The 22912-nt window shown below is 47.1% G+C and overlaps 1 protein-coding gene across 11 annotated transcripts in view; it reads right to left on the bottom strand.

The window, feature by feature from the left end:
- Nucleotides 1-22912, bottom strand: part of GMPR (guanosine monophosphate reductase) — a 64215-nt gene that overhangs the window by 4252 nt on the left and 37051 nt on the right. For 2 of the 11 annotated variants that reach the window (XR_003103827.3, XR_003103825.3), the window contains exons 6-9: nt 19706-19812; nt 4868-4910; nt 2259-2418; nt 1624-1774 (exon numbers count right to left, since the gene is read on the bottom strand). Coding sequence is in view for 4 of the 11 variants with exons in the window: in XM_044927404.2 (XP_044783339.2) it covers nt 3469-3793; nt 4868-4910; nt 19706-19812; nt 21660-21750 (566 nt within the window). In the remaining 7 variants the exon portion in view is untranslated. Of the gene's footprint in view, nt 1-1623; nt 1775-2258; nt 2419-2974; nt 3794-4867; nt 4911-19705; nt 19813-21659; nt 21751-22912 lie in introns of those variants that run through there. The other 9 variants (XR_329416.4, XR_006544184.2, XM_044927404.2 and 6 more) reach the window with 6 other exon arrangements.

The raw sequence follows: 22912 nt of genomic DNA, 5'->3' as shown, positions 1-22912 counted from the left end.
CCAAAAGGTCTGACCTCCGGGAGGGGGTGTCACCCACCCCATCTCACATGCGGTGGGAGACCCTTCAGCCTGACTCACCCAGGCTCCACAGGGGCTCTCTCAGGACAAGGCTGGGATATTCTGGCCTAGCCCCCTGGAAGCCTAGTGGGTCCCCTCCAGGGCTGGCAACAAAAGTCATAACTACTCACGCATACCCCTAATTCCATTTCCAACTCGACCCCAAACACTGCCAATGCTAGTTGGATAAAAATTATGGCTGTTTTGAAAGAGGCCAGGATGGGTTTTCTAATCAAAGATGACATAAATAGATGGAAAGAAACCACGTTCTTGGATTGGAGGAATCAATACTGTCAACATGCTTATACTACCCAATGCAATCTACACATTCAATGCAATCTCTATCAAATTAGCAATGGCATTTTTCACAGAACAACAACAAAAAATTCTTACAATTTGTATGGAGACACAAAAGACCCCAAATAGCCAAAGTGATCTTGAGAAAGAAAAATGAAGCTGGAGGAATCAGGCCCCCCTGACTTCAGACTATACTATATACAAAGCTACAGTTATCTAAAGAATATGGTACTGGCACAAAAATGTAGGTAAATGGAACAGGACAGCAAGCTCAGAAATAAATCCACACACCTATGGTCAATTACATTAACATCATACACAAAAAGAAACTCAAAATGGATTTAAGACCTAAATGTAAGACCTGATACTATGAAACTCAGAGGAAAACATAGGTAAAACTCTTTGACATAAATCACAACAATATCTTTTGACCCATCTCCTAGAGTAACAGGAATAAAAATAAATGGGACCTAATTAAACTGCTGGATGGCATCACTGACTCGATGGACCTGAGTCTGAGTGAACTCCGGGTGTTGGTGATAGACAGGGAAGCCTGGCATGCTGCGATTCATGGGGTCGCAAAAAGTCGGACACGACTGAGTGACTGAACTGAATTAAACTCAAAAAAGTTTCTGCACAGCAAAGGAAACCATAATCAAAATGAAAAGACAACCCACAGAATGGAAGAAAAGACTTGCAAATGATGGCAACTAGCAAGGGATTACTTTCCAAAATTTACAAATAGCTCATGTGGCTCAATATTAGAGATCACCTCTCACACCAGTCATAATGGCCATGGTCAAAAAGTCTACAAAGAGTAAATGCTAGAAAGGGTGTGGAGAAAACAGAACCCTCCTACACTGCTGGTGGGAATGCAAACTGGTACACCACTACGGAAACAGTATGGAGACTCCTTAGGAGACTAAAAGCGGAGCTGCCATATGATCCAGCCCCACTCCTGGACATGTATCTGGGGAAAACATGATTCTAAAGGATACATGTACCCCAGCATTCACTACAGCTCTGTTTCCAATAGACAGGACATGGGAGCATCCTAAATGTCCATCGACAGATAAATGGATAAAGAATATGTGGTACATATAACATGTACACGATGGAATATTACTCAGCCATTAAAAATGAAATAATGCCATTTGCAGCAACATGGAGGGACCTACTAAGAAGTCAGAGAAAGACAAATATCATATGATACGGCTTCTATGCACAATCTAAAAAGAATGATACAAATGAATTTATGAATAAACTTACGGTTACCAGGAAGGAAGATGGGGGACAGACTCAGAGTCTGGCACTGACATGTACACACTGCTAGGCTTACAGTAGATAACCAACAAGGACCTACTGTATAGCACAGGGAACTCTATTCAATATTTTGCAGTAACCTATAAGGAAAAAGAATCTGAAAAAAAAATGTATATGTATGTACAACTGAATCACTTTGCCATACACCTGAAACTAACAATGTTGTAAATCAACTATACTTCAATTAAAAAAAGGTAAGCCATACAATCATTTAATTAAATATCTTAATTTTAAAAATGTTTCCCAGGTCTTTCCCCTGGTACCATAATATAAAGAGACTCGTATTCTTTGAGACCTACTTCCATCCCCCAGGTCTCCCACATTGCAGGTGGATTCTTTTACCAGCTGAGCCACCAGGGAAGCCCAAGAATCCTGGGGGATCTTCCCAACCCAGGGATTGAACCAGGGTCTCCTGCATTGCAGGCGGACTCTTTACCAGCTGAGCTACAAGGGAAGCCACCATAATATAAACAAACTTGTACTCTCTGAGACCTCTTTCCATCCCATTTCTGTAAGAAGCAAGGGAATGTAACCTCACCAGTGATGGCGCTGTGCCCACTCCCCATCCCACCCCCACATACCTATACTCCGCGACCCCTCCTGAGTGTTTCTTCATCGCCGTCTCTGAGCTCATCCCATAGAAGAGCTTGAGCTTCTGTCCATTCCTCTCGATCACCTCTCCGGCACACTCAGTATGGCCCGAAAACATTCCTCCCAGCATGACAAAATCTGCTCCAGCCCCTGTACCCCAAAGTGGGGACAAAAAGAAGCAGCAGAGAAAAGAGTCAGGGAAAAATCAGCTCCAGAAAGATGCAAGGACTACCAACTCCCACTCCCTCTCCTGGCTATAGTGAGAAAAAACTCGACTTCCCTACTTGGGGAAACAAGTTAAGGGCAGACAGGCACCAGACAGTCCGAGCAACACAACCTACTGAAGCTTGGTGACTGGTACACTTGGCAATCCTTAATGGTTATTGTTGACTTCCTATGACCATCTTCCACAGGTCTCTCTTAAAATCAGAGAAGCTTTAGAAGTAAGCAGCATCTCAGCGTGTTGTCCAATCTCATACTTAATACAATAAATCCTCTGCCATGTCCCCATTGGGCATCTGGTCTACCTAAAGGTCTCTGCACTCTCACACTCTGTAGAGACAGGAAGGGATCTCAGAACAGACAGAACTTCCTTCCCTAGAGCTAAGGCATGAAGGAGAGATATCTGTATGTGTGTGTTTGTGTGTACACATGTGTATGTCTGTGTACATCAAACATATACACACATCTGTCTAAAGATATATCCTGTAAAACTCGACTCACACCTCTGTTGTGATAAACATTTGACTTCCAGTGTAAAAACACCCCATATAAACCACCGAATGACATGAAACTTCCAGCACAGGTACAGAGGAGACTGGGGTGTTGCAGCGGCCTTTGGAGGTTATGTTGGATCCGAACCAGGAGTGGTAGGACCAGGGCTGGCTCACTGCTCTGTCCTCAGTGTTTATCACAGCACATGGCAGAGGTGGCGTAACTAGCTGTCAGGAAAGTAGAAGGCATACACGGAAGAAATAGAAACAGTCACCGTTCACCATCCTGACCATCCTACTGAGGGTTTACGTTCAGAATCGGGGGATATCAGGGTACAGAAGTGTTACACAGTCAGGATGAAGGATCAGAAGGAGCAAGCACAGACTCCCCTAAAAACTGGCCTTGACCACTTCCAGCTGGTCACTTAAATATTTGTAAGAGGACTTCGAGGTGTGCCTCGGGTGTCCCAGGCCCTTCCGACCAGCATCACAGAAGGCCGGCTCTGCAGGGCTGGACCCTGGGCCTGGGAATCAGGCAAGCAAGACACAGGGCCTCCCGACTTGGCAGCAAGCTTTGACGACTTCCCTGCAGGGTCCCCAGAACAAATGCCAGCTCCTCGGTCCCCCCGCCATGATGATAAGGGGGCAGGGACAACTGGTGTCCAGTCAGGCCTCCTGATGACCACAACTCAGGAAGCAGTGCTTTGAAGAGGCTTCCAATCACTTCCCTTTCTGAATGCTCTTGTGTCCTTTCCCAACCAGCATTTTTTCCCAAAGTGGTTCCTCTCCGTCCGAAGGCATGGCTACACTTCCTGGAATGGGGGTGGAGACAAGCCTTCAGAGCCCGAGTCCAGAGACCACTCTGTACAGGGTGCCCGTGTGCCCTATTTGAGGGGAGCCCGAGACAGACACCCCTCAGTGTTCAGTACTTCCAGCTGAAAACCCCACAGGAGAAACGTCCTTGGCGGCTGATCGTTATTATAAGAGGCGAGTGAAAGACCAGTTGAGCAGGAATCCCGACTCTGCCCTTGAGTGCAGGACCCTTACCTTGTCACTCGCCTCTGGGGGCCTCTCTCCCCTGCACGTTCTCCAGGGTTGCTACAAAACCTAGCTGCTAAGAACACTGCCCTGCATAATGAACCTAAGACGATTTACGGACTGAACCAAAACAGTGATAAGGAAGGACAAGAGGGGATATCACCTCTTACAGGTGAGAGGAGGGGCCAGCGGCATCTTTGAGGGGTGCCCAAGGCAGAAAATTCCCTCCAGCGAAAAAGAAAAAAATAAACCAGCAGCAAACCCGGTCCTGGCATCAGGAAAGGAGGGAAGGGCTGCCTCCGGCTGGCACACCTCACAGCTGTGGACCGCAGTTGGCAAAGGTTCAGTGGCGGGCACGGGGCACAGCCTGCGGAGATGCTACATGGCCCAGTGCCTTCCCAAGAAAACACCTGGCCAGCCGGCCTGTGGTCCAGCCCCACCAGACGACAGCCGGACGCTGCTGCCCCCTAGTGGGAAACAGGCTCCTCAGCATCTGGTATGTGAAACTGCGGCTGGGATATTAACCCCAGGTTAGGCTCCAAACACCCTCTCGCTGAAGTTTCAGGGAGCATCAGACCTGGTACAGTCCCCTTCCAACGGGTCCCCTGAGCCTTCTCAGTTGTGACTTCTGGACTCTGACTTTGCCCACTATCTATCCCTGGGCACTGGGCTAGAACCAAAGGATGCCAGGATGTGGGCCAATCAGAGGCTGAGATCCAGGGAGAGGAAACTCAGGATTGGCCCCGATCCTCTCCGAACGTGTCTGCCCCCTCCCTCCGGCACCCCTACATGGAGCTCACCCTTCCCCCGCCAACCCCTGCACGCTCCGCCCCTCCACGGCCTCTTACCAAAGGCTTTGGCGACATCTCCTGGACACGTGCAGCCTCCGTCCTTCAAAAAGGGGAAGAGCAGAGAGAGGAGGTCAGTGGGAGCGGGCCAGGCCATTCCCCGCCCCCTCCATCTCCCCCGGGGGAATGAGATGGTATCTGCTGGCCTAGCCCCCTCCGGCCACCCCACCTGCGGACAAGCGCACAACCAGCCGAGCCCAGGCCCAACACTCCCCTTGTAACCAAGCCGGACCGTGTGGGTAGCTCTGTCAAGTCTACGATTAACCTCCTTCTCTGAACTTTTATTCCTTTTCTTGTTCAAAAACTTGTTCTCAAGACTGAGGAGTATCAGGAAAAAAGAGAGGAACTGCAACCCAGCAGGACCCCATGGGGCCCTTCCTGGGAGACAGGCCGCCCCCGTATTTTCTGCTCAAGCTCCTCTCTGAAGTACCTAGATAATAGTATTTGATGCACAGTTCCTGAGTTGCTTTGCAGATATGAAAGTGAAAAGTGAAAGTGTTAGTTGCTCAGTCGTGTCCAACTCTTTGTGACCCTGTGGACTGTAGCCTGCCAGGCTCCTCTTGGCCATGGAATTCTCCAGGCAAGAATACTGGAGTGGGCTGCCATTCCCTTCTTCAGGGGATCTTCCTGACCCAGGGATGGACCACAGGTCACTTGCATTGCAGGCAGATTCTTTACCATCTGAGCCACCAGAGAAGCCCCTATTTGATGTACAGTTCTTGAGTCGCTTTGCAGGTATGAAAACCCACCACCAAACAGATGTTAACTACTCTACTAATATTTGATGACCATGAGCACATAGCCCCAGGCCTCCTGGAACCTAAGGACCAATAACATGAACCCCTGTGACATCACCCTGTTCCCTCACCGTCAACCAATCAGATAATTGTACACAAGCTGATCACGTGACCCTGCAATCTGCCCCCCCCACACTCCAACCTGGCTTTTAAAAGTGCTTTGCCAAAACCCTTCCAGGAGCTTAGGATATTTTTAGGGCATGAGCCACTGTCTCTTTGCATGGCCCTGCAATTAACCTTTCTCTGCTCCAAACTCCAATGTTTCCGTTTGTTTGGCCTCGCTGCATCGGGCACTCCAACTTGTGCTAATACCCTCACCATTGCACCTGCCATTCCCAGGCCCCGTCAGTCATGTTTCAGGCCAGTACACCCCCCGCAACCCTGCCGCCCCCACCACCTGCCCCCGCTCCCCCACTGGGCATCAGTACTCCACTTAGGATGCAGGAACCACTGAGCAGGCAGTGAGCAGCCGATCGGGGGGCTGGACCTCATCTCCACCAGCCCTCGTACAACATGCCTGGCCACTGGCCATCCCCACGTAACTAGCATTCAGTCATCACCTCTCCCCGCTGCCCGACATGAAGTGAGATTTATTTAGCACAAGAGCACTAGTATTTTATGAGCCACAAAGGACACTAAATTTGCTCCTTTGTATTTCAAGCCTTGTGTCTCCTTGTCAGTTTCTTGTAAGGTCCCCAGTTTCCTTCAAGTCAAACACAGGCTCCCGGCACCCACTTGACCCACAGAGCGCCCTGCACTGGTTCACTGCCCATCACTGTGGGCTGCTGGCACAGTTTGGCCACGGGGGTTATGTTTCAACACCAGGGACCCAGTACAAAACCACAGGACACAGACCTACTGGGTTTTCTTACAAGCACGAGAGGCACAAAATAACCAGGCTGCTACCTGCTGTTGGCAGTGTGGCCTGTGTGAGGTCCAAGGAGGAAAAGGCCAGCCACGTGGCCTGGGGTAGCTGCCCACCCAACAGAGAAAAGCAAGGAAGCAGAGGCCCTGGGAAGCCAGGTCAGTGCTCAGGTGCAATGTAACAGAGCCAGGGCCAGTCTTGGAGGGAAGTGCCTGTCCCCAGGAGAGGGGACACACTTTGGGAAGGATGCAGAAGACCCAGGCCACCCGAGCTACCCATGTGGTGATGGCAGGAAGGTGGAGGGCATCTTCGTGGAACTGAGAGGAACCACTTTACAAACAGTGTCTCTGACTGAGGACATGGGTCCCTGTGACTCAATCCTCCTTTTCTGGTCTGCTTTTAAGCCTGTCCTTCCAGGAGCTAGACCTCAAACACTCAGTTCAGTTGCTCAGTCGTGTCCAGCTCTTTGCAACCCCATGGACTGCAGCACTCCAGGCCTCCCTGTTCATCACCAACTCCCAGAGCCTACCCAAACTCATGTCTGTCGCATCGGTGATGCCATCCAACCATCTCATCCTCTGTCATCCGCTTCTCCTCCTGCCTTCAATCTTTCCCAGCATCAGGGTTTTTTCCAATGAGTCAGTTACACATCAGGTGGCCAAAGTATTGACGTTTCAGCTTCAGCATCAGTCCTTCCAATGAATATTCAGGACTGATTTCCTTTAGGATTGCCTGGTTGAATCTCAAACACTGCTTCATTGCAATTCTGATCAAAAGGCAGGGGTGGGGGTTCAATCTCTTGTTTTTATGAATATTTACTGACTGCAATTACCTCCTCCATAAAGTGCATCATTCATGTCTGGCTTTCCTGACCCGGGAGGACCATGGGGTCACAAGCAAGGATTTATTTCAGAAGCAGGCTCTCCATAAAAGGCATGTGGCCAAAGCCCTTCATGTGAATACAGTCACACACATGGCTGTGTGTCTTTTTGGTGCTTCAAATTTCCTGCATATTTTTACTTTCTCTTTCAAAGGTGCAACCCCTCTATGCCCTTCACTTGACTTGCCAATTATTTTTAAATTGCTTTACCTTTTTATCAAAACCAGTTCTCCACAATAGGGTTTCAAACTTATAGCCTCAAAAGAATAAATAGGGACTGGCCCTGGCAGTCTGTGGGTAAGACTGTGGTTAAGCCCAAGCGTCCACTGCAGGGAGCATGGGTTCGATCCCTGGGCGGGGAACTAATATCCCATATGCCATGCAGTATGGCCAGAAACAAAGAAGATTAAATACACTCATGCTCCCAATAAGAAGGTCCCTAGCATGGTCTGACTTAAAATATGTGTGCACACACACACACACAAGCGTGTTCTTAAGTCTTTATCTCACTTATGAATAGTTCGTGACTGCTTGTGCAGGCTTCTGCAAATGTCACACCTGTGTGGTCAGTGATGAGGCCTGACTCAGAAAGCCTGCGCTCTAGGGACCCCCAGAAAACAAGCTCTTCTCCTCCCAGGATGTCCACAGATGTCAAGATGTCCACAGTTAACAGGACTTCATGATGTGCTTGGGAGAGGAAACCATACATAGTGCCTCATCTACTCACTGTGCCAGGGTGGGATTTATGAAACAGACAATGCGTGGCCAACAGGCAGGGCTACAGTGTAACCCAGTGCAACCCAACGTCACACAACGCCTTAGGGCAAAGGAGTCTGCCCCCGACTACATTTACAGGTAATCTCCAAAGGAGGTTCAAAGCATCCTTTCATGTTCTCAGGAGGCAGAGACATGCATGTAGTTTCATCCATCAACACGCACAGCTGCAGGGAGTTTTTTTTTTTTAACATGCAAATATTTCAAGGGTTACTTGTTTTGTTTTCCAAGAGTGTTGAAGTCTTTTAGTAGAAAGGGTATCACATGACGTGAGTGATGATTCGACCTGTGAACTGTCAGCATGACCTCTTCTTAAAAACAGCTGCCCAGCCCTAAAAGAAGGGGCAGTGAAAACAAGCATGTAGTGGACAGAGGGGACTAACCGAGCACCAACTATGAACAAGGGGTTCTTACAAATCTCATTTTTCTTTTTTTTTTTTTTTTAACGAGAGAGCTCAGATTTTATTTTTTATTTTATTTTATTTTATTTTTAAACTTAATCTCATTTTTCTATTCAAGCACCACAAGTACCAGAAGTTGATACTTTGTAGGTGGGGAAAAACAGAGGCAGGCTCAGAAAAGTGGAATGACTTGTTCAAGGTCACACAGCTGTAATAATGGATGAATGAGATTAGAACCCTAGTTAAGAGTCAACTCTAAAAATGTCTAGAAGCATACATATCAAAACATTAGCAGTGGTTATCTTAAGATGGCGTTTCTATAGAAGCAAAAACAGAGAAATGGGACCTAATCAAGCTTCTAAGCTTTTGCTCAGCAAAGGAAACATAATTGTAACAAAAAGACAACCTATGGACTGGGAGAAACTATTTGCAAATGATACAACTGACAAGAGCTTAATTTTCTAAATATACAAACAGTTCATAGGACTCAAAAACAAACAAAACAACCCCATCAAAAAATAGGCTTAAGGCCTAAAAAGACATTTCTCCAAAGAAGACATACTGATAGTCAATAGGGACATGAAAAGATGCTCATCATCTCTAGTTATTAGAGAAATGCAATCAAAATTACAATGAGTTACCCCTCACACCAGTCAGAATGGACATCATTAAAAAGTCTACAAATGACCAATGATACGGTGAGAAGAAAAGAACTCTCCCACACTGTTGGAGAATCTAAATTGGTGCGGCCACTATGGAAGAGGATGGGGTATGGAGGTTCCTCAAAAAACTAAAAATAGAGTTGCCATGTGATCCAGCTATCCCACTCCTGGGCATACATCCAGACCAAACTCTAATTTAAAGAGAAACACGCACCCCTCTGCTCATAGCAGCACTATTCACAATACCCAAGACACGGAGAGAACCTAGACTGTCCATTGACATATGAATGGATAAAGCTCTCTCCACACACACGCACGCACACACGCAGAGGAATAGTACACAGTCTTAAAAAGAAGGAGATCATGCCATCTGCAGCAACACGGACGGACCTACAGATTATCATACCAAATGAAGCAAGTCAAAAAGCGAAAGACAGGGGCTTCCCTGGTGGCTCAGTGGTAAAGAAGCCACCTGCCACTGCAGGGGCATGGGGTCAATCCCGGATCCAGGAAGATCCCACGTGCTGTGGAGCAACTAAGCCCGTGCACCACGAGCACTGCGCCTGCGCGCTAGAGCCCAGGAGCCACAATCACTGAGCCTGCGCACCCTGGAGCCACGCTCTGCACCAAGAGAAGTCACTGCAATGAGACGCCTGCGCACCGCAGCTGGAGACTAGCCCCTGCTCGCCACAACCAGAGAAAAGCCCGCGCAGCACCAAAGACCCAGCACAGCCAAAAATAGATTATTTTTTTTAAAAGACAAATACAGTACCACTTATATATGGAATCTAAAATATGACACAAACGACCTTATCTACAAAACAGAGACAGACCCACAGACACAGAGAACCAGGCGTCTTGTGCCTGCCAAGAGGGAGGGGTTGGAGGGAGGCTCGACTGGGAGTTTGGGATTAGCAGATGCTAACTATTACACATAAAATGGGTAAACAACAGTGTCCTACTATATAGCACAGGGAACTATATTCAATATTCTGCAATACGTCATAATAGAAAAGTATATATATGTGTGTGTAGCTGAATCACTTTGCAGCGCAGCAGAAATTAACACACTGTAAATCAACCATGCTTTAATAATTTTTTTAAAAGATGGCATTTCTTGTAATCTTTATTTCCTCTATATTTCTACCTTTTACTAGGCTAAATGTATTTGGTGGAGGGATTTTTCAAGCCTCAAAAAAATGCAATTTTTGGAATGACTTTGTTTAGATCTTTTCAAATAATGGTCTGACCATTCCTAAACTAACCGTTCCTAAGCTAATGCATTAAAGCAACAAAATAAATCTGCGGATCAATGGATCCCTCTTTGCGGAGGGTCAGTGAAGCGGATGAGAGCCGTACTGACTGGGTGGAGACAAGCAGGGGGTTGGGGGTTACTCTGAATCAGCCCCACCTCTCTCATTCTCTCCTCAAACTGGAGAAGCATGCTCTCTCAGTCTTTATCAATTACAATGGTTAAAACTTTGGCCCTGAGTAAAGAGACAACAGTGATTCCAGCCAACCTCACCACAGGACTTTTTTGTTTTTAGGTCCTGCCTGGGAAGCACTACAGAGTCCAGACTATTTTGGGTATGGACAGTGAACTCATCTGGTTCTTCAAATCTCTCCCCTTCCTCAGGGTTCATCAGGTACTGACTCTGATCTCTTTACTGGAACACAAGCTTGGGAGCACTGAGGGAAAGGCCAAGCTATAAGCACAGATTAAGCTGAAGCTCCCCCCAAATCACTGGGGTGGGAAAGGGGTGGACTGGGAATACTGGGCCAACCCTGCATTCTTGTTGACTTCAGCGAGCCCTCACCCTCTGAGTCTCCACATTTTCTAAATGAGGGTGATCAAGGGAAGGCGTGGAACAAAGGAGGTGAACAGGCCTCAGTTTTAGAGCTGGATTTGCCCTCCACCAGACCAAACCACTAAGGTCTCAAAGCTTCAGTCTCCTCACCAGGTATGATAATGTTATATGTCAACTTGACTGGGCTGTGGAGTGGCCTTTGGTCAAAAATTGTCCTGGGTGTTTCTGAGAGGGTGTTTTGGGGATAAGAGTGTGTGTGTGTTAAGTTGCTTCAGCCGTGTCCAACTCTTGGCAATCCTATAGACTGTAGCCCACCAGGCTCCTCTGTCCATGGGGTTCTCCAGGTAAGAATACTGGAGTGGGTTGCCATACCCTCCTCCAGGGAAGCTTCCCAATCCAGGGATTGAACCCATGTCTCTTAAACTGGCAGGCAGATTCTTTACCACTGGCACTACCTGGGAAGCCCTTTGCAGATGAGATTAATATGCAAATCAGTAGAGTAAAGCAGATTGCTCTCCCACATGTGGGTGGGCCTCACCTAATCACTTGAAGGCTTGAGTAGCACAAAAAGGCTGAGACTTCCCCAAGGGAGAGGATTCTTCCTCAATGACTGCCTTAGAACTGTGGCACTGACTCCAACTGAAACACTGGCTCTCCCTGGCTCTCGGGTCTTCGAGCTCAAGACTGGAACCACACAATCAGCTCTCCTAGGCCTCCAGCTTACCAATTCACCCTACAGATCTTGCAGTTTTTTTCAGTCCCATCATCACATGAACCAATTTATTTCCTTATAATAAATCTACTTCTATATAAACACACATGTGCGCACACACACACACACACACACACACACACACACACACACCCTACTGGTTCTGTTTTTCTGGAGAATCCTGACTAACACACCTGTCCAAAGAAGATAACAGCTACCTAATACCTAGACCGTTCCAGGGATTAGACATTATAGGTATACCATGCCCAGAAGATGGATGTTCAATACCTGACAGCCTCTAAAGCTGTTTCTACCTTTAAAATGCTCTCCTTTGTGTCACGTCCCCAGCAGATGACAAGACAAAATGAACTGGTCACACCTTACTCTTCACCTATCCCAGGGGGTGTCTTGGATTTCTCAGCCCTCCGCCTCTCGGAAGCCCACATGGATCACAATAAATAGAAACCCAGCTCAAGTCCAGCCTCTTGGCGGTGGCCAACCCCCTGCTGTGGCCTCTTTCCAAACTTCAGTAGCAAAGACGTGCAAATTCAGCGATTAAACCGTAAAATGAGGCAGCTGGAAGGAAACCAGACAAAGTGGCAGGATCTGAACAACTGACAGGTTTCCACTGGGTTTAGGACTCTAGGCAAGCGGGAAAAACCTGTTTGTGAAACTCCATTAGACAGATAGCAAAGAAAACAGCTGCTCTGAACCACAAGATGCTTAGCTGATCAGAGGAATGAGCTGAAGTCAGGGGTGCAGAACCTATGTAAGTCTGTGAACTTCATGGGGTCTCTGCTGGCTACAAATTGAACTTCTAGCCTTATCTACAAAATCTCTGGCCATCAATGGAAAAATAAGAACCTCAGAGCATCAGGACCACCAGCCTGGGCTGTCACTGTCCCTGACAAACTCAGAGAAGCTGTTTTGTGGGTGTCAAAAGACGGCTCTGGCACACAGACCCAGCCTGTGTGTGCTGAGCCTCGACTCTAGAAGCCAGTGCCTCTCAAGCTTGAGAACAGACCCAGATTACTCGGAGGGCTTGTTAATTTCACCTTCAGGGCTTCCCATTCACTAGGTCTGAGAGGAGGCCTGAGAACTTCTCACAAGTTCTCAGCTGATACTGGCACTGCTGGTCTGGACACGCACTTAGAGAACGGCTGACAGAAGCCATACATTAGAGGGTGCTGGGTAAGGAGATCCCAGGTTGATGTTCAGAATGACTTGTGGTGCAAGTCACCACAAGCCTACCACCCCTACTCCCCCCAAAGTCCTATAAACTAAGCATGAAATTTCCAGAAAGACACAAGTATGCAATCTCAGAGTAAGTCCACAGTGAAATGTCATTAATTTGCAGTTTAGAAATGGTAGCCATTGAAGGTATATATATAAGGTCTAAATTGTTATTAAGACTCCTGATGGTGAATGGAGACTTATGACTAATTACATATGGTGCTCTAGGGGCCAAACTGTGAAGAGTCTAATTCGACAGGATTGTGGGAATGTAAATTGATACATGCATTATGGAGAACAGTATGGGAATTCCTCAAAAATCTAAAAATAGAACTACCATATGACCCAGCAATCCCATTCCTGGACATATACCCAGAGAAAACCATAATTCAAAAAGATACATGCACCCCAATGTTCATTTCAGCACTATTTATAATACCAGGACATGGAAGCAACCTAAATGTCCATTGACATATGAATGGATAAAGAAGACGTGGTATACACGCACAATCACACACACAATGGAATTTTACTCGGCCATAAAATGGACTGAAACTGTGCCATTTGCAGAGACACAGATGGACCTGTGTCAGAAGGGAAAATCAAATATCATATCTTAACACATATATGTGGAATCGAGAAAAATGGTACGGACGAACTTATTTGCAAAGCAGAAGTAGTCACAGACGTAGAGACCAAATGTAGCGATACCAAGGGGGAAAGGAGAGGGTGGAATGGATTGGGAGATTGGGATTGACGTTTATACACTATTATGCATAAAACAGATAACTAGTGAGAACCGACCGCATAGCACAAGGAACCCCACGCAATGCTCTGTGGTGACCTACGTGGGAAGGAAGAGGGGATATGTGTATCCATGTGGCTATGCTGTACAATAGAAACACAACACTTGTAAAGCAACTATACTTCAATAGAAACTTTTGTTTTAATTAAACAGAATGGGGGCCAGGAATGTGTACGGTGAAAAGCTTCCCTGCTGTCATACAACCAGCCCAAGAGGCGGCTATGGTGAGTGTTCAAGAACCACACTGGAGGACAGCCCTGTTTGGTAACTCCAATGATGTCACTCCATCAATCAACTCACTCTGTAAATGTAGGATGATGGCTCTATGTCAGCCTTTTATGCACAAATTGTTCAACAAATGGGTCTTAATTTGTTCACTGAGGCAAAAGATAAAAGAGAATGATATTGAGTGGAAGAACTTAGAACTGTCGTGCACGCATGCTAAGTCATTTCAGTCATGTCTGACTCTGTGTGACCCTGTGGACTATAGCCCACCAGGCAAGAATACTGGAGTGGGTTGCCATGCCCTTCTCCAAGGGATCGTCCCAACCGAGGGATCGAAGCTGCATCTCTTACGCCTCCTGCATTGGCAGGCAGGTTCTTTACCACTAGCACCACTTGGGAAAGAACTCTGTCAGCACCCGATAAATCTTTGGTCATTTATTCCAGCCCCAAGCACACAGTAGATGCTCAATGAATACGAACTAACTGAACGGATGGATGGACGGAAAGCCTGGATGAGAAACCAGAAGGAGCACAGGAAGTGAGCAGGGGACCACGAATCAAAGACCTAGATCTTCATTTGGGTTTATCAAGTCATGTTGGGGGAAGCACGGGCGGCAAGGCTCAGATGCTGTAGTAAAATCTGAAAGAGACTGTGTGCTCGTAGGGATTTTTAAAGTATATTATTATACCCTCAATACTGAAATCAGATTGATTATATTCTTGGCAGCCAAAAATGGAGAGGCTCTATACAGTCAGCAAAAACAAGACTGGGAGCTGACTGTGGCTCAGATCACAAATTTCCTATTGCAAAATTCAGACTTAAATTGAAGACAGTAGAGAAAACCACTATTCTGGTATGACCTAAATCAAATCCCTTATGATTATACAGTGGAAGTGAGAAAGAGATTCAAGGGATTAGATCTGATAGAGTGCCTGAAGAACTATGGATGGAGGTTCGTAACACTGTATGGGAGGCGGTGATCAAAAACATCCCTCAGAAAAAGAAATGCAAAAAGGCAAAATGGTTGTCTGAGGAGGCCTTACAAATAGTTGAGAAAAGAAGAGAAGGGAAAGGCAAAGGAGAAAAGGATACACCCATTTGAATGAAGAGTTCCAAAGAGCAGCAAGGAGAGATAAGAAAGCCTTAAGTGAACAATGCAAAGAAATAGAGGAAAACAATAGGATAGGAAAGACTGGAGATCTCTTCAAGAAGATTAGAGACACCAAGGGAACATTTCATGCAAAGATGGGTACAATAAAGGACAGAAACAGTATGGACCTAACAGAAGCAGACGATATTAAGAAGAGGTGGCAAGAATACACAGAAGAACTATACAAAAAAGGTCTTCATGATCCAGATAACCACAGTGGTGTGATCACTCATCTAGAGCCAGACATCCTGGAGTCTGAAGTCAAGTGGGTCTTTGGGGGCATTACTATGAACAAAGCTAACAGAGATGATGGAATTCCAGCTGAACTATTGCAAAGCCTAAAAGACGATGCTGTGAAAGGGCTGCACTCAATATGCCAGCAAATTTGGAAAACTCAGCAGTGGCCACAGGACTGGAAAAGGTCAGTTTTCATTCTAATCCCAAAGAAAGGCAATGCCAAAGAATGTTCAAACTACCACACAATTGCATTCATCTCACACGCTAGCAAAGTAATACTCAAAATTCTCCAAGCTAGGCTTCTTCAATAGTCTGTGAATTGAGAACTTCCAGATGTGCAAGCTGGATTTAGAAAAGGCAGAGGAACCAGAGATCAAATTGCTAACATCTGCTGGACCATGGAAAAAGCAAGAGAAACAGAAAAACACCTGCTTCATTGACTATGCTAAAGTCTTTGACTGTGTGGATCACAACAAACTGTAGAAAATTCTTCAAGAGATGGGACTACCAGGCCACCTTACCTACCTCCTGAGAAATCTGTATGCAGGTCAAGAAGCAACAGTTAGAACCTGACATGCAACGAGAGACTGTTCCAAATGGGGAAAGGAGTATGTCAAGAGTATATATTGTCACCCTGCTTATTTAACTTATATGTAGAGTAAATCATGCAAAATGCCAGGCTGGATGAAGCACAAGCTTTAATCAAGATTGCTGACAGAAATATCAATAACCTCAGATATGCAGATGACACCACTCTTACGGCAGAAATCGAAGAGGAACTCAAGAACCTCTTGTTGAAAGTGGAAGAGGAGAGTAAAAAAGCTGGTTTAAAAATCAACATTCACAACCTGTGGCGGATTCATTTTGATATTTGGCAAAACTAATACAATTATGTAAAGTTTAAAAATAAAATAAATAAAATTAAAAAAAATTTTTTAATTAAAAAAAATAAAATAAAATAAAATAAATAAAAAATTATTTAAAAAAAAATCACATGTATAAAAAAAAAAAAAACACATGTATACCTGTGGCGGATTCATTTTGATATTTGGCAAATCTAATACAGTTATGTTAAGTTTGGAAGTAAAATAAAATTTAAAAAAAAAAGAAAAAAAAAAAAATCAACATTCAAAAGACAAAGATTATGGCATCTAGTCCCATCACTTCATGGCAAATAGATAGGGAAACAATGGAAACAATGACAGACTTTATTTTTTTGCGCTCCAAAATCACTGCAGATGGTGATTTCAGCCATGAAATTAAAAGACACTTGCTCCTAGGAAGAAAAGTTATGACCAACCTAATACCAACCTGCACCATATTAAAAAGCAGAAACATTACTTTGCCAACAAAGGTCCATCTAGTCAAAGCTATGGTTTTTCCAATAGTCATGTGTGGATGTGAGAGTTGGACTATAAAGAAAGGAGGAGGGTTCAGGATGGGGAACACATGTATACCTGTGGCGGATTCATTTTGATATTTGGCAAAACTAATACAATTATGTAAAGTTTAAAAATAAAATAAATTAAAAAAAAAAAAAAGAAAGCTGAGTGCCAAAGATTTGATGCTTTTGAACTGTGGTGTTGGAGAAGACTCTTGAAAATCTCTTGGACTGCAAGGAGATCCAACCAGTCCATCCTAAAGGAAATCAGTCCTGAATATTCATTGGAAGGACTGAAGCTGAAACTCCAATACTTTGGCCACCTGATGCAAAGAGCCAACTCACTGGAAAAGTCCCTGATGCTGGGAAAGATTGAGGGCAGGAAGAGAAAGAGGCAACAGAGGATGAGATTGATGGATGGCATCACCGACTCAATGAACATGAGTTTCGGCAACTCCAGGGGACAGTGAAGGACAGGGAAGCCTGGCGTGCTGTAGCCCACAGGGTAGCAAAGAGTCAGACACAACTAAGCCATTGAACAACATCAAATTATGTCCTCAAAGCAGGTCCAGAAATCAAATCTCACTAGTTTCAATGCTGAACCAAAACCAATAACAGATCATTCCACCAGAATATGTTAATTTACTATATCCACTTTTTTTTTTTTTAACCAAAATAGCCTGTCCATTATTTAATGTGAGAGCTTGGCTTAGCAACTGAACAAGTGAAAAGGACTGAAGATTTAATTTACTATATTTAATATGAGTCCATTGTTATAGCACTGCTAAAAACATGCCAAAAGTTCAGAATTTAGATATATATTATTAAATATATATAATTCAAATGTTTACAGGATATATATATGGGCTTCCTTTATGGCTCAGCTGGTAAAGAATCTGCCTGCAATGTGGGAGACCTGGGTTCAATCCCTGAGTTGGGAAGATCCTCTGGAGAAGGCAAAGGCTACCCACTCCACTATTCTGGCCTGGAGAATTCCATGGACTGTACAGATCACGGGGTTGCGAAGAGTACGACACGACTGAGAGACTTTCACTTTCAGGATATACATGTGTAACCCACATAAACTGAAGCCACAGCTCTGTCCAAGTCCATCCAACTGTATCTGCCGAGTTCTGCCCTGTTCTGAGCATCTCACCTAGAAGGAGACAGATGTGATGACTGCTTGAATGATGGACATGTCGATAAAGGTAGAGGAGAATGACGGATAAATTCAGGGTTAAATTGATACAGATTCAATCTGTAACATGTAGTCGCTGAGTACTGGGGTGTTTTCCCTCCAGGAGCTCCGTAACAGTGTTGTTAGATCACTGACTCTCTTCACCTCCATCCATATACCCCTCCACCTGCATAATCTAACTTCTGCCCCAGCATCGCACCAAATCGCGCTCACGACAGAACCCGGTGACCGGCCGGAGCACTGGCAACACTGCAGACGTGAGTAGCTGAGATGAGGTCACCTTGGAGTAAGGTGGGCTCTAGTCCCATACGACTGATGTTCTTAAAAAAAGGAGAAATCTGGACACAAAGGCAGCCGTGCATGCGGGGAGGATACCCTGTGAAAACCAGAGCTCTGGTGCCCTTAGCTGAGCAACTACCAGAAACTCTGGAGGCTGGAACCCTCCAGGCAGGGTTTCCCTGGAGGCTTCGTGGCCCTACTGACACCTTGACCTTGGACCTCTGACCTCCAGAAGAGTGAGACAATATACTTCTCTTATTTGTTCAGTTCAGTCGCTCAGTCATGTCTGACTCTTTGCGACCCCATGGACTGTAGCACACCAGGCCTCCCTGTCCATCAGCAACTCCCAGAGTTTACTCAAACTCATGTCCATTGCATTGGTGATGCCATCCAACCATCTCATCCTCTGCCTTCTCCTTTTCCTCCAGCCTTCAGTCTTTCCCAGCATCAGGGTTTTGTCCAATGAGTCAGTTCTTTGCATCAGGTGGCCAAACTACTGGAGTTTCAGCTTCAGCAACAGTCCTTCCAATGAATATTCAGGACTGATTTCCTTTAGGATGGACTGGTTGGATCTCCTTGCAGTCCAAGGGACTCTCAGGAGTCTTCTCCAATACCACAGTTCAAAAGCATCAATTCTTCAGCGCTCAGCTTTCTTTATAGTCCAACTCTCACATCCATACATGACCACTGGAAAAACCATAGCTTTGACTAGACGGACCTTTATTGGCAAAGTAAGTCTCTGCTTTTTAATATGCTGTCTAGATTTGTCATAACTCTTCTTCCAAGGAGCAAGCATCTTTTAATTTATGGCTGCAGTCACCATCTGCAGTGATTTTGGAGCACAAAAAAATAAAGGCTGTCACTGTTTCCATTGTTTCCCCATCTATTTGCCATGAAGTGATGGAACGAGATGCCATGATTTCTTGTTTTCTAAATGTTGAGTTTTAAGCCAACTTTTCACTCTTCTCTTTCACCTTCATCAAGAGGCTCTTTGGTTCTTCTTCACTTTTGGCCATAAGGATGGTGTCATCTGCCTATCTGAGGTTATTGATACTTCTACCGGCAGTCTTGATTCCAGCTTGTGCTTCATCCAGTAAGGGGCACTTTGTTACAGCGAGCCCTAGCAAGCAAACACGTGACCCTCTCATTTTCTCAAAGCTCCCCATGTATCCCGTCATGATACACACCACCTCCAGCTATTACTGACTACAGAGTAGTTACTGCCCAAGGAGCCGCCCCCTTCTCTGCAGCCTAGGCAGCAGGGCCTGCATCTCTGTTGACTGTCACCATCACCGAACACTGCGAGCGTGGTCCCCAGCTGGCTCCCGAGACCGCAGGGTCACCAACGAGGTGAAGGGCGGCTGGGGAGCAAGGGCCTCCCAGAAACGTCCCCTCCCAGCCCCCTCCCCCGGCCCCGCCGGGACACTTACCGAGATGATGTGCCCCTTCAGGCCATGGGCCGAGTCTGCGCACTCGATCACAGCGCTCAGCTGGGGGTAGCCCACCCCCGTCTTGGTGCGGGTGGTGCACACGGAACCTGGATGGAGGAGGAGGGGGACCCCAGAGAGAGATGGTTAGGGCTGAGCAGGACTCCAGACAATGAGCCTCCTCTCCCATCACGCAGCCCTACCCCCATTTCCTGGGGGGGGGAGGGGTGGGGAGGAGGGGGGCGGGCAGGGCAGAGGTGGGGCATGGGGCAGGGCGGCCCCCGCAGCTCACTGGAGGTGGTTATAACTGCCGTCCTGGCCACTCATCCCTTCTGGGCCATATCACCCTCATCTGCTCAGGTCCAGGACACACCCCACTACACTGGTCACCGTCACTCTCCACGACATCAGCTCCCTCTTACCGACTTCCCAACCTCCAACTCTACTCCTTCCCACCTTCCCTCACTTCCCACACAACCACAAGGGACCTTCAGATGCCTCCCATGGCCTTAAGCCTCCTTGACCTTCAACTTCTGTCAAATACCTCACTTCTCTAAGCCTCCGTGTGTCGCTTAAAAGGTGGAAATGAAAGCATTGACCTCATGGAGCTGTGATGGAGATGAAATGGCACGAGGGATGAAGACTGCCCGACCTCCAGTAATCCGCTGAGCAAAGGAGGCCGGCACTCAGGGCATGCTAGCAGCCGCCCTCTGCCTCGGCTCTGGCCTCTACACACGCCAGCCTCCCGGTCCAGCCTCCCTCTGACCTGGCTCTGGCCTCTACACACGCCAGCCTCCCGGTCCAGCTTCCCTCTGCCTCGGCTCTGGCCTCTACACACACCAGCCTCCCGGTCCTCACCCTCTCCTGGTCCATCTCTCACCCTGTCCAGCCCGGCCTCTGAGGTGAGCTTCCACTGCATAACTCAAACCGGCCAACTCGATGCCTTCATCCCCCCTGACCTCTGCCCTCTCCATGGTCAACTCCAGTCCTAGTTCACTGTCTGCAGTGCATTAGCCCAGTTAGGTCCAGGCCGAATCAGACGGGCCTCTCCAGCATGTCTATGTGCTCAAACCTCCCCTTCCCTCCCAGCAGACCAGCGCCTGCTCCAAGGCCACCCGGCTCATGCTCTGCACTGTCTACCCACCTGTCCCCTCTTCTCTCTGCCCGCCCCGCTCGGCATCCCCAGCCTCGCTGACCTTTCCATTCCTCCCACCTCAGGGATCCCCTGTATGTTATGTTCTGTCCCCCGAGCGCTCCCCTCTGCACCAACCCCCTGGTCTGGCCAACCCTTTCTCATCTTCCAGGCTTCATCTTCAATGTCACTGCCTCAGGGACGTTGTTCGTCACAGAGGCTCATTTCAAAAAGAGCATTTAAGTCATTATTTGTGTAAGAACCGAGGATCTGTTTTCTCCGCTGGAGGGTAAGCTCCGTGGATATTCACTGTTGTCGATCCAGCGCTGAGAACAGAGCTTTGTGCATAATAAGGCATCTATAAATAGTCACTGAAAGAATGCATGAACTCAAGAATGAATGAGTCACGTCCCTGCCTCCACCGCTTCACCACTCACTCACTCACTCTGTCCCTACTGCCTGTCTGGGGGTGTTGCCTACGGGCCCGTGTAAAAGCTGGGCATGAACTCCTCCACTCCCACCAGACTCATGCAAAGCCCCTGCCTCCTCTCCTTTTCCCCCACCATCACCAGTGGCTTCCCAGCTGCCCACAAACCTCTCCCGACAGGTCAAGAGCCAAGGCTATATATATACTTTGAGGCCTGGCTCCGGCAGGGACACCGGGACCAGGGGAGCTGCCTTCCCCCACATCCAGTTGCAGGGAGGAGCCATCTCCTTCCGTCCATCCTTACAACACAGCCACTCACTCCCTGGGGACTTCCCTCCTGACCAAGGCACCCCTGCCCCAGACACGCACTGTGCGAGGCACAACTGGAGCTTTACAACCTCTGGTTCTGGTTCAGAATCGGCCTTTCTCCTTTCCCATTCCACTGCCAGATCCTGGCGGGCAGGGACTCAGCTGCAGTGGCCTGGAGCTCTGCATGGGTGGGGGACAAGGCGGGGGAGTGGTCCTGATGAACCCCCAGGTTAAAAGGAGAAACTGAGTACCCACTTCCTCCCAGCCCCAGTGGCCGTGGGGCACATTTTTAATGCTTTTTCCCCCAGGTCCCAGGAGTTGTTCTATGATGAACCTTATTTAATGCTGTCACCTGTGCTTCCCTGGTGGAGCTCAGTAGTAAGGAGCTGAGCCAAGGCAGGAGACACAAGTTTGATCCCCGGTCCAGGAAGATCCCACGGGCCGGGCAGCAACCATGCCCATGTGACACAACTGCTGAGCCTGTGCTCTAGAGCCCGGGAGCCCTTACTACTGAGCCCACGTGCCTGGAGCCTGCGCTCCGTAACAAAAGCCCCCACAATGAGAAGCCCCTGCACCACGAGAGAGAGTAGCCTCCATCTACCAAAACTTAAGAGCCTGCACAGCAACGAACACCCAGCACAGCCAAAAATAAGCAGATAAAATTATTTAAAGAAAAAAAAATGCTTCGGGCCTTTTACAAGCCTACAGGGCTCTCCTTCCCGAAGAGTCTCTTCCTGCCCATCCTGGTCCCTCAAGGCTGACGACTGTGCCAGGTCACAACACAACCAAGCTTTCTGCCTCCCTCTCAGATTATGGTTTGCTTCCTTTTTTGGTAGTGTCTTCTGAGAGCATGATATTTGTTTAAAAAAAAAAAAAACTTTGCTGTTTTTTTTTTTTATTCCCAAGTGAAAACGTATATCTCTTTTCCTTCTCTCCCATTTTAGTGTTTGGTTAGTCATGGATGTGCAAGGAGGAATTTTTAATATGAAGAAATTAAAAATAAGGAAGTTCATGCACCTGTCTGGCCAAAAGGGAAGGTCAGCATCAAGTGGCCCCGAGAGAAACAGATCTACCCAGAAGAGGGTAGAAAGGCGCCACCTTACTCCTCCACTCAGAATGCCACTGGTGGTCCTGGGAGAGAAGGCCTGGGAGGATGCAGCAAAATCTGAGATGGATATGTATCAGCTGAAGAGCCAAAGGGGATAACTGCCTGGGCCATGAGTCAAGTTCAAACGTGGCCTCAGCTGCATGCTTATTTGTAATGTTTGGGGTCCCTCAAACATTCACATAAACTGGAGTCATTCACATCCATTAACTGTCCCTGTGAGCTCTTCATCCCTCA

This window comes from Bubalus bubalis, chromosome 2, assembly GCF_019923935.1.
Source record: "Bubalus bubalis isolate 160015118507 breed Murrah chromosome 2, NDDB_SH_1, whole genome shotgun sequence".
NCBI classification, from domain to species: domain Eukaryota; kingdom Metazoa; phylum Chordata; class Mammalia; order Artiodactyla; family Bovidae; genus Bubalus; species Bubalus bubalis.
Note: the sequence above shows the minus strand (reverse complement) of the source record. Positions and strands in the feature narration are given on the sequence as shown.